At 42.5% G+C, this 15052-nt stretch overlaps 1 protein-coding gene across 1 annotated transcript in view; it reads right to left on the bottom strand.

Moving 5' to 3' along the window:
* The window catches only part of B3GLCT (beta 3-glucosyltransferase), a 974893-nt gene that overhangs the window by 311885 nt on the left and 647956 nt on the right, over positions 1–15052 (bottom strand). The window contains exon 9 of the mRNA XM_085621666.1: positions 3905–4036. Coding sequence (XP_085477792.1) covers positions 3905–4036 — 132 coding nt within the window. The remainder of the gene's footprint in view (positions 1–3904; positions 4037–15052) is intronic.

Here is a 15052-nt window from a genome sequence, read left to right as displayed (position 1 = left end):
GAGGGTCCCACGCAGCGTGGTTCTGGGGCTGGTTTGGATCTGAAAGTGGAGGTGCTCTGTGTTGGAGAGGGGGTCGCTCATGCTGGAGGTGGAGAGTCAAAGGGAGCTCTTGTGTACGATGGCTTGTCCTCCTCCTGGGCGGAGGGGGCGGTCCTTTCTTTAGATCTTGCATCCGTTGGGGATGGCGGTGGCGATGTCGGGGGCGGAGGTGGCGTTGGTCCAAGTTTCTGTGAAGAAGGCGACATCAGGCGAGAGGGCGTCGAGCTGGTCCCAGATCTCTGTGGCATGTCTGTGGAGGGAGCGTACGTTGAGGAGGATGCACGTCAGGGCTTCGGTGGTGCAGGCGTCCATCGAGGGTTCTGCGGTCATGGGAGGGCTGTTGATGGTGAAGGATAGTCGGCAGTGTCGGCAGGAGAACTGGCAGTGGGTGGTACCACATTATCCAAAACGCAAGTCCACAAATGTTTCCAACTACACCATTCTTTACAAGTTCACATACCCCCAGATACGAGAGTCCCTGAATTCTGCCCCATCGAGGCCCAGTTAATGATCGGGGACCTGGGTAAGGGAGGTGTATACCAGAATGATTGTACCTTGATCATAAATGCCCACAAGACAATTCACACCCTCAGAACCTTCTGGGAGACATGGCTTGGACCCTTAGAGGACTAGGATTGGGGGGACCACTTAATGGCCCCCAGAGTCCCGACAATCTCTTCCAGGCTCCTATTAGTGCAAACATACTACCTACACTGTGCTTACCTCAACCCTGATAGGCTGTTGTGGGCGAGCCTCACGGCCAGTCCCGAGTGTGGCTGCTGCTCTCACACCCCAGCAGATTTCTTTCACATGGCATGGGCTTGCCCAATAATAGCGCGCTACTAGGAGGCAGGGATGGTAGAGCATTCAAGTGTTTTAGACCTGACATTGGAACTCTCTCCCCTCTTGATCCTGCTGGGAGTGGATCACGGGGTGGAAGGCTCCCAGGTTGACAGGACACTACAGGACATAGCCCTGGTGGTAGCTAAAAGAGACATTGTGGCAAGCAGTCATTTCCACAAGAGTAACGGCTATCGGAGAAGACTTTTCCCGCATCCGATGCAGCTATTGTAAACACCCCTGAGGAAGGATCGAGTTGGACTCGAAATGCATTGGGTTTATAAGTTTCCGGAAATGAATGCTTGCCGCATCTGAGAATATAAGATGCCAGAAGAATTTGTACATAAAGAACACATCAAGAATAAAATCTTTGATGTTTAATCGATAAAGATTGATGCGAATATTATTTGGAAACATCACGTTTCATTTTAAAAGTGCTCACATCTAAGGGAAAGGAGGTCCTGACCCACACAGATTTGGATTCACTTACAGGCACTGCCAGACACAGTGTAACAGATGTTGCAGCACACCAAGAATTAATTGAAAAACAAAAAAAGAATAGAAATATATGAGTGCACTGAGAAAATTCTGTCCTTTAATTATTTGAAGTGACCACCACCTCATTTCCTTCATTGTCATTCTCACCACAAGAAAACTGCTAGAGAAAAAGTCATCTTAACCATCAATCTAAGGTGTGTTGGCTCAGGGTAGGAATAAAGAAGATAAAGAATGAAAACACAGCACTGCAACGCCATTGAAGACCTCTAACAACTCAAATATGAAATCACATTTACAATGACTCATATGGAACTACAATTCTTCCGCCAATAAGGTAAAATCGATCCATTACCCCGAATGCATCTCTAATGCCAGATGCACTGTATGTCAGTCCTAAGCTTTCTGTAATGTCAACACAGGCACTTTGTTTCAAATGTAAAAACTGTGGAACAGCAACACAGGAGCAAGAAGGCTCACATCCAGTCTACTTGACCATGATGAGTAAGAATGCGTTCACTTGCAGACGTCAGACCTTGAACTTCTTCAACTCTCTGCTAATTCAACAAACTAGTGAAGAGGCATAAGGCCTAGTAGGCTCCCCAGCAGACTTATTTCTTGCTCAAACAATCTAGGATCCTACTCTCAATAACATCAGCAAGATCATTCCTTGAAAACTCTTAAAAACAAGCACCAACTCCAACCTCAAGATCCCTTGCATCAGACCACTCAGAAAAGACCTCAATCTAGCAGAGTCAGCTAGCAATCCACTGACCTCTAAGGATCTGATCCTAGGTAAAGTGATTGAAAGAAAGGCCATTCAAATTCCTGGTAAAAAAACAACCTACTTTGAGACCATCAAACGGGGTTCTTTTGCTATTCTTAATATTACAAAAATTCCAAAACATATCAAGATGAAAACTCCTACACTATTGTCTTTCAGACCACATTACACCAGCCTTTCAAAGATTCATTGGCTACCCAGGGCCATCTATGGCAAGGCCCATGCATGATACAAGTAAAATCATAAATGTACGCACAGAAAAAAAAAAGTTTAAGCTAAACTGGCTACTCAGCTTAAACTCCGCACAAGAAGGGACACATCAAACCCCATAACTCGATGTACACTGCTAAATTTCTATTTACTTTTATATATACCAATAACCATAACTACCAATATAAGAACATTGTGCTATAGGTTAGAACGAAGAAAAAACTGGGGCAGCAAGTGCACATTGGCATAGACAAAGGAAAATGAAAGGCAGCCTTCTCTCCAGAGCTTAGATGGATTAAAGAAAGACTAACCATTTTGCTGGGCACCCTCATTCATGAGCGAAAATATATTGACAAGGGAAAAGACCGACCTGTGTGTTAACAATCACATTTTAAACCCTGTATTGTTTTACGTACTGTGGAAGTGTTAAACAATTGTGAAAGGGGGGTGAGTGCATCCTCTTGTTTATTTTATACCTTTTCTTATTTGGTTATTCAAGTGTTTTCCACTGTAATAAATATGAGTACTGCTTGTTGTCTCGCTTTTTATTCACCATCAGAGAGTATCCATCATTTCACCATACATGGCATGCTTCACAGAATTTCAAATGTTGAGGCAGTTGACACGGGTCTCACCCCCATTTTCTTTGGCCCATCACCCTGACCATTAACCACCAGCGCACGTTGACATTGGGGCTCTAACCCAGGATTTAATACGGATAGATAAGCTAATCAACATAACTAATTTCTGACTCATGCGCATCGCTATAAATGTGTCAGGCGGGACTTTGATTACAAGGATTATTGCTACTTTGATGTTCAGTTTAATACAAGAGCCTTAAGAAAGCCCCAGGCTGATGGGCCAAAAAAAAGGGGGCGAAACACGTGTCGGCCGCCTCAACATTTGAAATTCTGTGTATGTTGGAATGATGGTTACTCTCTGATGGTGAATAAAAAGCGACACAACACATAAGAAGCAGTATTTATTACACAGGAAAACACTTGAATCACGGAATAAGAAAAGATATAAAATAAACAGGAGGACGCACTCACCCCTTTTTCACAATTGTTCAACACTGAGGCATGCATGCAAGGTCCAAACCTCGAGTAGCGTTCTACCTACAAAAAAACTGAAGGGGCATTGCTCATCAAGGAGAGAGAGATTTGGACCTTGAAATTCTAAACTACAACTAGAAGTGTTAAACAATTTCTGAAGACAGGGGAACATGCTACTGGTGATGCCAGAATGTATCGAATAAGATCTAAAAAAAGGTTATAAAATGCACAGGAAGTCCTTTCCGAGTGCAAGCTAGTTCCTCAGGTAATTTGTCTACTGACATATCTGCTGCATGAAAGTCACTGGGCGAGCTGCAAATCCCGTTCGTTTTTATGCTGCATGAATACACTTCCAAAGAGAGTTAAACAATGTTTGGTGAGACCGGCTGCCACTGCTGAATGTGATTAAAGAATATAAATGAAGGAGCTGATGAAGAGGCAAAATAGAAGCATTTTGTTAGCAAATGTAGACTGTACTTACGCAATGTGGGAGGGAGCTACTGAACACTGTAGCACAATGAGCAGCTTGAGATGAATTGATATCAACTGTGCAAAGCTCAGGCACCGGAGTTAATTCTTGTCCATTTCCTTTCTGCCAAATATACAGGGCAATCTGACAAACAGAGAAATCGTTCACTAAAAAATACATCTTTGCTATTATCTACACAAAAGCGTAATATGTACAGTTGTCAAATGCACATCTCTGCGGGCAATAAGGATCTATTTCATTTCGGAGAAAATGACAAAAAGAAGGTTACAAGCCCGTGAAATTCCATTTTGGTGAATTTCCAATTAAGGGAACGCACCCACCCCTTTTTTCTCGAAAATGTTGAGCAATTGCCACAAAAGAAAACCTGACAAATGTGAATCATGCGCTATGCAAAAGTAGAAAAAAGACAGCACTAATGGGAAGGCGAACAAAGATCTAGGGTGTAAGTGGGTAAGAACGGTAGGACATTAGAGATGGGCAGAGGTTTTAGGGTTTAAATAGAGGTAGTAGGGCCATATTCTAAGCATGTTTAGAGGTGATGGGGCGCAGGCAGAGTAAATGTACTAGGATTTAGGTTTGCATAGAAACATTGGGTTAGATAGGCTAAGACACAGTTGGATACATGCAGGAGAAAATATACATGAATATACGTAGAGTTACTATCGTATATGTATGGGCTGACATAATAGGGTGCAGATAATGAACTAGGATGTAAGTAGAGGTAGAGATAAAAGGGTACAGTTAGTGGTTGAGGTACTAAGCCTAAGGCTTTAGGTGCAGGTACCAGGGGACAGGTATGTAGGCAGATTCTCGTGAATAGTAGGAAAAGAGGTACTAAGGTATAGGTAAGTTTAGAGGAGCGAGGGTATAGGAACAAGTATAGGTATAGATCAAGGTACTAGTATGTTGGTAGGGTTCACACCCATCAGAAGGTAGGTAGGCACTTACTAGGATATAGACTCGGACAGAGGACGGGATGAAAGAGTTCAATTATAAAAGAGCACAGCTGTGGTACAACAAGAAGGATGAAAAACAGATTAGTGCTGTGAGTTTCACCTGTACCATACATGCAGCCTACGAGGAGTGGGAGGAGAGAGGATTTTCCACACAAAAGTATATACATCAGGATAACTAAGTGATCTTGGAAACAAAAAAGAATGCATGGGATTTTATGGAAGGAACAGCATGGGAATGAGATTCAGTTGAAAAAGTAACTGAGAAACATGTTCAATTAAAACGTTTCTCTACAGCATATTTTAAAGATGTTTCTTTTCAGGATCATACACAATCAGCAATATAGTTATTAGGGTAGTGTATAATCCTATAGCGACTTAAAGGGGGCATAGGTAGGAAGAAAATGGGAGCATTGACGAAGGTAGGAGGTGAAAGGGGAGAAGTTAAGGAAAAAAGTTATGGCTCAATGAAAGTAAGAGAGAGAGAGAGCTGGAATTGGGAGGGGATAAAGGGAGGGCATCCCCGGAAACACGGGAGGATATGGGGGAAATGGGCCATATACAGGGGTGTGGACCTGCCACAACTTACTCCAGATGATTCCGGGGATCCCATAGAACGCCTGTTGAGACAGGAGAGATAAATACAAGGTGTGGGGTGACTGTGTACAAACATTTTAGGATAATAGTAACAATGCCATCCCGGAAACGGATGGGACTGCGTGTTGACACGGGGTGGGTGGGGTGGGTGTGGGAGTCTGATGTTTGCAGACTTGGGGTTGGGGGCGGTAAATCAGCACAATGTGTATCCTGGGGGATGTACTTGCACCATAATCTCTGGATAACTGTGCTGGTTGTTTGTTTAACAAAATAAATAAAATATGTTGTTAAAAAAATAAGGGGAGGGCATGGCATGGCAGTGAATAAGTAAAAGAAAGGGTAGAGAAATGAACAAAGAGAGAACATTTGCAAGAGGCACAGAGATATTGACATGTCATTGGAGACAAGAATGGGCATATGGTGGATAGCTACGTGGACAGAGTTTCACTAAGAAAATCCTAAAGGTACAGTACAACTATTCTTCATCAATTCAATGGGTCCCAGGACGGCACAACTCTTTTCCATCAGCTTGCACCCAAGCACAGGTAGTAGTGGTTTTGAGGCATTCAACTCATCTTGTCATAGCTAGCAGCAGCCTCCATGGTTTCCTCTAATATTTTATATAGATTTTGCTAACGACCTTTGTTTACTGTGTTACGGTTCTATGCCTATGGGTGAAGGGGCGCCCACTTCTAAGAAATCACTATGGTTTTCTCCTGATCCAAATCCAAACCCTTACCATTCCTATTTTCTCTCTCATCAACTAGCAAAATAACATAATCACAAGTGCATTTCCTGAACAGGAAGCACTAAAGCGTACAGACGTGACAACCTTGCCGTTTCCCTGACCGAGCCCAACCTACAAAAAAATGTGTCTTAGGGCCTGATGTACAAAACACTGGTTGCAAAATTGTGACCAGTATTTTTCTGACCAGTGTGGAATTTTGTGAACTAACCCAAGTGCTAACAGGTCGGTTTGCAATAAATCCCATGCGGAGTGATTTGGAATCCGAACTACCACATGAATATTATTAATGAGGTAGGTCGAAAATTGCAATCAATGCTGATTAGATGCCATCACAGGGCTTGTGGCTTCCTGGGGTAAGCAGACCATCATGTCTGTGATCGCATTTAAATAAATTGAACTTTAAAAATGTTAAATGCACCAAGTTTTCCCTAAATGAAACAGGGCTGTGTTAAAATATCATAAAGTCTAATTAAAAAAAAGTTTGAGAGTTTATAGTGGTCGCCTCTAACACTCTAACACCAACAAAATGTTTTTAATTTGCAAGGCACTTTTGTGAATTGCTTACCACTACAACTCTGGAGCTGGTAACTTTTCAATGCTTTGCGACTAAATTTCAGTTGCAAAACACTGCTATGTCTCCTTGCTATTTGGAAGGGATGCCTACAATACGTCCATGTCAAATAGCAATTCCTTATGGAGTTCCAAACCTGTTTTAGTAATCAGTAATAACTTACTGAGTACTAAAGTGAGGTAAGCACATATTTAAAATGTTTTTACTGTCAAACAGTCCAAATTGCTGTTCGGAACAGTAAAGACGTTTTGCACATCAGTGACAGACACTTACGGAGAGACTATTTCCACCAGGACTAACATGGAAAACGTATTTATTCATGCAACAAGCTGTATGACTAAAGCAGGAATGTCTAACAAATATATGGCATAGGCTTTTTCCATCTGCCTTAACAGACCGCATGGGTAGTAGGGGCAGTGGCGTAGTTAGTCCGGTGCAGGTAAGGGCCAGCCTGTTCCGGGGGAAGAGGGGCTGCAGCCGACGGACGGGGGCATGGTGGTAGTCGACAGACATGACTTGCTCACCACCTTATTGTTCATGGCCTATTTTTTGATTAAGAGGCCCAGCCGTAGCTGTTTGGCTACAGCTCGTTTAAAACCATCATGTGAGCAATTGCTATCGCTGCTAGAATTCTTGTTCCTGCTCATGTACATTTACACTTCACAGCAATTAGTAAGGTGGAGGAGGCACAATCTATTGTTTTACCTAATGTTAGTCAGGGAGCTGCAATTACACGATGGTGGGAGATATCAGCCAAGTAATTTCTGCCATGGAGATGTAATTCGACATATTTTCCTGAATGCAGAGAATGTCAAAGCATGGCCACTTATGCATTGGTAATAAAAGGACACCCAGAAGGTCTTAAACTTCAAACAATGGACAACAATCTGAGTCGGAGTTCCTCAGCCAGGCTTTGCTGACATGTTATTTGAAAAAAGAGTAATTTACCTTCGACTAAATCTATGAAGAGGAATCAGGAGCAATCATTAATCAATCTTAAAAAGGGAAATAGCCAGTGATTTTTCCAATTTTAAAAGAAGCTGAATGGGTGGCATATGTTTCAGTCCCTCAAAAAATTACGCTGTAATGTAAAATGGCCCTGAGTGAGATATGCAAAATAGGAACAAAGAGTATAAAGAAAACAGCGAATTCATGAGTTTGAAAAAAGGGGACAAGATTTGGGGGCATTTATGTGCAGCCCAAAATTTAGAGTGTATGAAATACCCTCACATTTTCAATTTTTCTTTTCACAAACAGAGACAAAAGGTCGGCTTGTCTAACCGAACTGGTGACGAGGGTAGATATACCGGTAATGGCTTTACCACATAATACTGGCAAAGCCAGCATGTCTGACTTTAATGTGGCAATATTAGAAGAGGCACATGCACTCAAAAACTGTGCTCACATACATGTCATGCACAAATACTATTTATCACATTAATACCTGCCCTACTGCCTTTGCCAATATTGGAGGGAAAATGTAGCAAAATAGGATTGTTGTTTCCTATGTAGAACGCAAATAGGAGATAAAGAATTAAACGTCACACTGTGATGACTGAACTTACTTTCCAGATAAACGAGTTGGTCACGCATTTCAACGGAAGCATTTACACGCAGACAGAATGAAGCACCAGACAGGCCACTACCATGATGTGAGAGACTAAAAGGACCACAAGTACAACAGGTAGATGGATAAATTGTGTACTGGGATTATGTTTTAGATGTCGGGATTGGCTTATGTTCTTTCTTCCATAGGATGACTGTACTATTTTTTACCAAATGATACTAATTAGTAACTTTTGCTTAGATAAAATATACAAATAAATTATTTTCAAAACAATTTGTATGGAATGTTAGAAATTCAATGGAGGAGCTAATGAAAAGGATGAAGAAAAATACAAATCTCGGAATAGAAGTTTTCAACACAATTTTGTTTGGATAACCCCCCACACTACATGATAAAACTATGAGAAGAAGACCTGCTTCCGGATATACTGTTGAGCTAAAATCTTAGGACTGACCTGACATACAACAATATTTTCTCACCCAACAAAAAGAAGGTTGGGGCGGGGGGTTAGGTGCTGTTAGACCTGTAATGTTTTTTTTCACCAGTATAACAATCCAATAAAAATATTATAATAAACTCAAAATAAGAGACAGCTCTAAATTACTGCATCCCTGGCAACAACATCACTGGTGGGTGTGCGTGCGTGTATTTGTGTGTGTGTGTGTCAGCGTGTATGTATGCAGTGAAAAAAACAAAGATTGATGTTATAGTTAGTCGGTAATGTCAGTTAAAACATAACACACAATAGTCTATCAATAACCACACTCCAACGTAATTTTAAAATACACACATGGCAATGCACAACAATTATAGTCACAAGAATATTTAAAATATAGCATTTTTATTCCAATCAGTTGTGTAGTGACAGTTAGGGCTTAGTTACCATAGGTAATATATTTTTTTGGCTTGCTATTAATTCTGGCACCGTTTAACACATTTTCAAGAAATGTTCCCCCCAAAAAACATTGATCCACCTCAGCTCCTTCCTGGAAAGTTACAGGGTGATCTGCCAAGCGGGGACTGAGAAAAAAGGCCTGGGGTAAATTTCAGACAATACTACAACCAAAATGGGCGAATGCAATTACACCAAATCTAGCAGAAAGCTAGATTTTCACACATTGTGCTTTTTGTGAATGATGCACCTCTGTTCACTAAAGATCTTAATGTTCAAAATGTATAGATATCTGGACTACTGCTCTCCAGATATGCTCTGACTGGCCAAACTAAAGGGGACAAGTCGTTCTTGATTTGTTGGTCATAAAAATATGTTGTGGCAGCCATTATAGGATTCTGGGACATGGTCCCTGGTCCTGAAAATTAATTTAAAAAAAATATGTAAGGGGGTAGGGTGAGCACACCTCGACTTCAAATGTCATGTGTGGGGAGGCCCAAAGACACCACTTGGATTAGCTGGTCACAACACGGACAACATGCAGTGGCAGCCATTACAGGACTCTCTCTGACCATGTTCCCAATGGAAATGCATTTCTCTGAATGACAAGTTCTGGAGGTCAGAAAAAGAGCACATTTTAAACAATGCTACAACCAAAAAGGGTGAATGGAATTACACCAAATTTGGGAAAAAGCTTGATTTTTACCCATAAAGTGTTTTTTTTGTGATTTAACGTAATTCCCTTTGGTAGTGTTAGAGAAAGTAAGGTTCCAAATGTAGGTATTTTTGGACTGTTGGGACTTCATATATGCTCTGATTGGCCAATTTATAAAGGACTGGTCAATCTTGATTGGCTAATGACACCCTGAACAATATACTGTAGCAACCATTACAGGACTTGCACACAGTCCCCTTTGAAATGGATTGTAGTGAATGGTAGGTTTTGAAAGACATAAATAGGAGCACATATAAAGGGTGATAACAGATTTGAATCTCATAACAGACCATTTGTTGGTGATGCCATACTAACTTTAGGAATTGTGATTTATTTAAAGGGGATTTTTATTTGTGTAAAATGCTGATCCACTGAGACTTGATGACCCATGTCTGATAGATTACTATTTTCCCTCATGATTTTCTCATAGAAGTACAGAAGGCGGTACAGAATCGAAAATGAGAGCACATTTCCTGTGAAATCACACTATCTTCCTGAGCCATGTGAGAATAAAGTCTGACAAACTGAGTAAAACATACTTCCAAAAGAAGCAGCAGCCTGTCACCTGAGTTCCCAGTGTTCTACTGTAGCCTTACAGAGTATTCTGATGAAAAACTATAGTGCTAACATTCTTACTAATGACAAACGTGTGGCAGACCTGAAGCCATCTTGATTGAATCAAAGCTGTCAAACATTTCCTTTAGAAATTAACAAAATGAAGGCGTGTGTTTTGTCATATAAATTATAGTGAGTGTGGTAAAAAGCAAAATCAGAACACATTTTCAATGAGTGCTCAAATATCTTCCTCATCCATTTCAGTCAAACATTCTGACATATAGAATAACATTTACTTTTATCACCAGTAGCAGCCTGCCAGTTAACTCCATGATGACTGCAACACAACTGCAGCTTTACCACAGTGTTCTAATAAGCAACCAGAGTGCTAATATTCTCAATTTAGGACAAATGTGTGACACACCTGAATGTCACCTTGATGGAAATAAAACAGTAAAATTGAAAGCATTTCCTGCAGACAATACTGCAGTAAATGTGGAAATGAGGAAGCGTGATGAAAAAAAGTCTCCAACGATGGCTGCCAGAGAAAAGAAGAGCCCAAATGTAGCCCAATGACACACATCCAAATGTAGCCAAATGAGAAAAGTATGCAAAAATCTTAAGTATCTTCTGCAACAAATAATCAAGTGACCAAATGGATACAAAAACATAAAGTCTCCAAAGATGGCTGCCAGAGAAAAGAAGAGCCCAAATGTAGCCCAATGACACACATCCAAATGTAGCCAAATGAGAAAAGTATGCAAAAATCTTAAGTATCTTCTGCAACAAAGAATCAAGTGACCTAATGGATACAAAAACATAAAGTCTCCAAAGATGGCTGCCAGAGAAAAGAAGAGCCCAAATGTAGCCCAATGACACACATCCAAATGTAGCCAAATGAGAAAAGTATGCAAAAATCTTAAGTATTTTCTGCAACAAAGAATCAAGTGACCACATGGATACAAAAACATAAAAAATAGCAACTGGTTTAAAAGCCCTTTGTTGCTATTTGACAACTCAGAAAATGTGTCCTTATTTTAGCTTTCTACAGCACTGACCATAATTTCTATGAGGAAACAGGCCCCCCATTTTGTTAATTTCAAAAGGAAATGCTTGATGTTTCCCAGTTTTGACTCCATCAAGGTGACCTAGAAGTGACACACTTTTTTTAATAAATACAGAATTTTAGCATTTAGTAGAACACTGTGGGGTGGGAGGGAACAGAGGCACAGACTCGGACAATGGAGGACAGGGGTGAGGGAGCAGAGACAGCAAGCTGACCACACTGGGCTGATGGGAGGGGCAGTGGCAGCACAACGGACTACATAGTGCAGTAGGGAGAGGCAGTGGAGAGAACAATGAGTCATGCAGGGCGGGGGCAGCAGCCAACCATGCTGGACAAGCGAGAGAGGCTGTGGCAGCATAACAGACCATGGAGGGCAGGAGGGAGGGGCAGTGGCAACAAAACAGACCAAGCAGGGCAGGAGGAATGAGATAGGGGCATGGACTTGGACAATGGAGGGCAGGGGGGAGGTGGCAGGGGAAACAAGCGGACCATGCAGGGCAGGGGTATAGGCAGCACAATGGAACACACAGGGCAGGTGGGAGGGCAGTGGTAGCACAATAGACAATGCAGGGGAGGGAATGGTAGCACAATGGACCATGAAGGCAGGAGGGAGGGCCAGTGGCAGTTCAAATGTACATGGAAGGAAAGAGGAAGGGGGCAGGGACATGCAAACAGAACACAGGGTGGTGTGGTGTGCTGTGGGAGGCAAGGACAAAAAGTGGACTATGGAGGGCAAGCGGTAAAGGCAGCACACTAGACCATGGAGGGCAGGAAGGTGTAAACCAATGGACTATGGAAGACAGGAGGGAGGGGATAAGGACACAGACAATGGAGGGCAGGAGGCGGCAGAGGCACAGGGAATGAGGTAACCATGCAGGGCAGGTGTGAGGGGCCATGGCAGCACAACAGACAATGGAGGGTCGGAGGGAGAATTGCAGCACAATGGACCATGGAGGGCAGGAAGGAGTAGCAGTGGCAATAGAACCGACAATGGAGGCAGAAGCGAAGGGGGCAGTGATACGAACTTAGACAACTTGGGTTGGGGGAAGGGGGACAGGGACACCAAGAGGGCCTACACAAGGCAGGTTAGAGGAGCAGTCTCAGCACAATAGACCATGAAGGGCAGGTACATGGGGCAGTGAAAGCATAACAGCCCATGGAGAGCAGTAGGGAAGGTCCTGGAGCTTGCCCATGGATAACGAAGGGCAGGGGGGAGGGCCAAGGGTAGGAGCAGCAAGCTGAGCCAGCATGGTAGGCGGAAGGGGCAGTGGAATCGGGGGGGCAGGGGGTGGGAGGGTTTGGAGCTTGCCAGGCCTGAAGATGGCTGCTCTCTGAGCGAGCTGCTTCGACCGCGCTTTATATCCTTATAAAATACTGCGTCCTTAGTCAAGAAGCATGAACTTTTTGCGGACACAGTGTATCAGAAGTCCAGAGCTTCCGGAAACAGCCATTCCAGCCTGTAGTGGCAAACTTTGTGAGCTGCCCACGCAGCCCACCCCAGGACACAATTTCTTTGCCTGCAAGAGTGCGGGCAATGATAACTTGTCTGCTCGCACCCGGAGGGAGCTGCAAAAATGTTTCTGGGAACGCACATTTTTTCTCTGACTATGATCTTGTGGGCTGGGAAACAGATATTGCTTCTGCTCAGCTGGAGCAAAAAAAAACCTGCTCCACTGGGCAGGAGCAATGCCACCTCCCGCTACACCTAGTCTCGGTGCATGCAGGAGGGCATTGTATGCTGTGGGTGCCCCAGGTGGTCACTGGGACACCCACATTAGACCCCAGGACATGTGGTCCCCATGGCATGTCAAGGCTCAGGGAAGGGACCGAGCGCCCCTCTCCACTTAAAAATCAAATACGGCCCTAGGAGATAGGGAACTGAAAAGTGTCAGGATGGGGGTCACATGCCCCCTTCCCTTAAAAATAAATGTGGCCCTGGAGGTGGGGGCCCCAGGGCCTGTAAAGACCCTGGGAGGGGGATGCACTCCTCCTCCTCTTAAAGAATAGAAAATGTCCCGGGATAGGATCCCTGGGGCCTGTAAAAGCTCGGAGAGGGGGACTCCTTGCCCCCTACCCAAAAAAATTAATTATAACATTTTTTAAAAAGAATATCTGGCTTACATTTGCACCCTTTTTTTGGGGAGGTTGGTGATGTCTATAGAAAGGGCAGGGGCACCACCAAGTATTTCTTTAAATTCCCAGTAGAGCTTACCATGTTTTTTTAAAGCGCTCCTAGCTGCAGCACTATGCTCTTAGGCTGGAGTGCAGATGCCCCTTGTAGTGGGTTCTACGGCTGCACTTTACAGTTTGAAAAATGTTTTTTTTAAAAGACTCAAAGACATGTTGGTGTTTTTGTTCGGAGATAGGTTTTATAAAATGTTTTATGACAATCACTTTTATTAAGCATTGCACTGGCTGAATTATTGAAATATGACTTTCATTCTTTTTACATGCCAGGTCCTGCATCCAACCCTCGCAGGCAAGCAACCCCACGCCATGTACTGCTTTCTGGCATGCACAGCGTGCGCTTGATCCCTCAGTTCCGGGCCGCACACAGACAGACTTGCTGTCTTTGTCAAAGTGTAACAACACTAAAATATAAAAAGTGAACCTACTGGTTTTATCAATGGGTGACCATATCAATATATATAAAGCAGATCTATCAGCTTTCTCCAAAAATCACCTATATTTTTAATCTAATGAATATTTCAGTAATTCACACAATACAATGTTTAATAATAGAGATTTTTATATGTTTAATTAAGTTTAAGTAAATGAGTGTCTCTTTTAGCATATTTATTTTATTTGCCTTTTGTGGGCTGAGAAATGCTAAAAGAAAGCTTAAGAGGCATCTATTTAAAAAATAAAACCAATGTGTCTGTGAGTCTTTCTTATAATATTTTTCATCTCACAAAATGCAATCATAAAAACAGCCAGCTGAAGAGCACAGAACTCCAGCTAGGACTGCTTTAAAAAAAGATATGGGGGCATATGCATCAACATTAGCATTTGCGATTCCTTATTAGCGAAAAATAAGGAATCGCTAATAAGGAATAGCAAAAGGCTATGCATGTAGGAATCGCTATTCAAATAGCGATTCCTTAACATTCCTTATTACCGAATCGGTAATACCGAATCGGTAATAAGGAATACCTACCCATTCATTCCTATGGGCTTGGAGGCCCATAGGAATGAATGTAAAGCCATTCTGTATTAGCGATTCGGTATTACCGAATCGCTAATAGCTGGAGCACTTTCAAGGGTGCCAGGGTGTCAAAAGGACACCCTGTTGCACCCCTGAAAATGATATGTGCACATATGTTGCACACACACATGCTCTAAGGGCATGTGTGTGCGCAACATGAAACTTTGAAAAATGCACAAAAGTGCATTTTTCAAAGTTTTTGCAAATTACCATGCAGTTCTTCTTCATGGTAATTTGCTCCCCTTATTAGCGAAATCGCTAATTTTTTAA

This window comes from Triturus cristatus, chromosome 8 (assembly GCF_964204655.1).
Source record: "Triturus cristatus chromosome 8, aTriCri1.1, whole genome shotgun sequence".
Taxonomy (NCBI): Eukaryota; Metazoa; Chordata; class Amphibia; order Caudata; family Salamandridae; genus Triturus; species Triturus cristatus.
The sequence above is the reverse complement of the archived record's forward strand: the minus strand, read 5'-3'. Positions and strand labels throughout refer to the sequence as shown.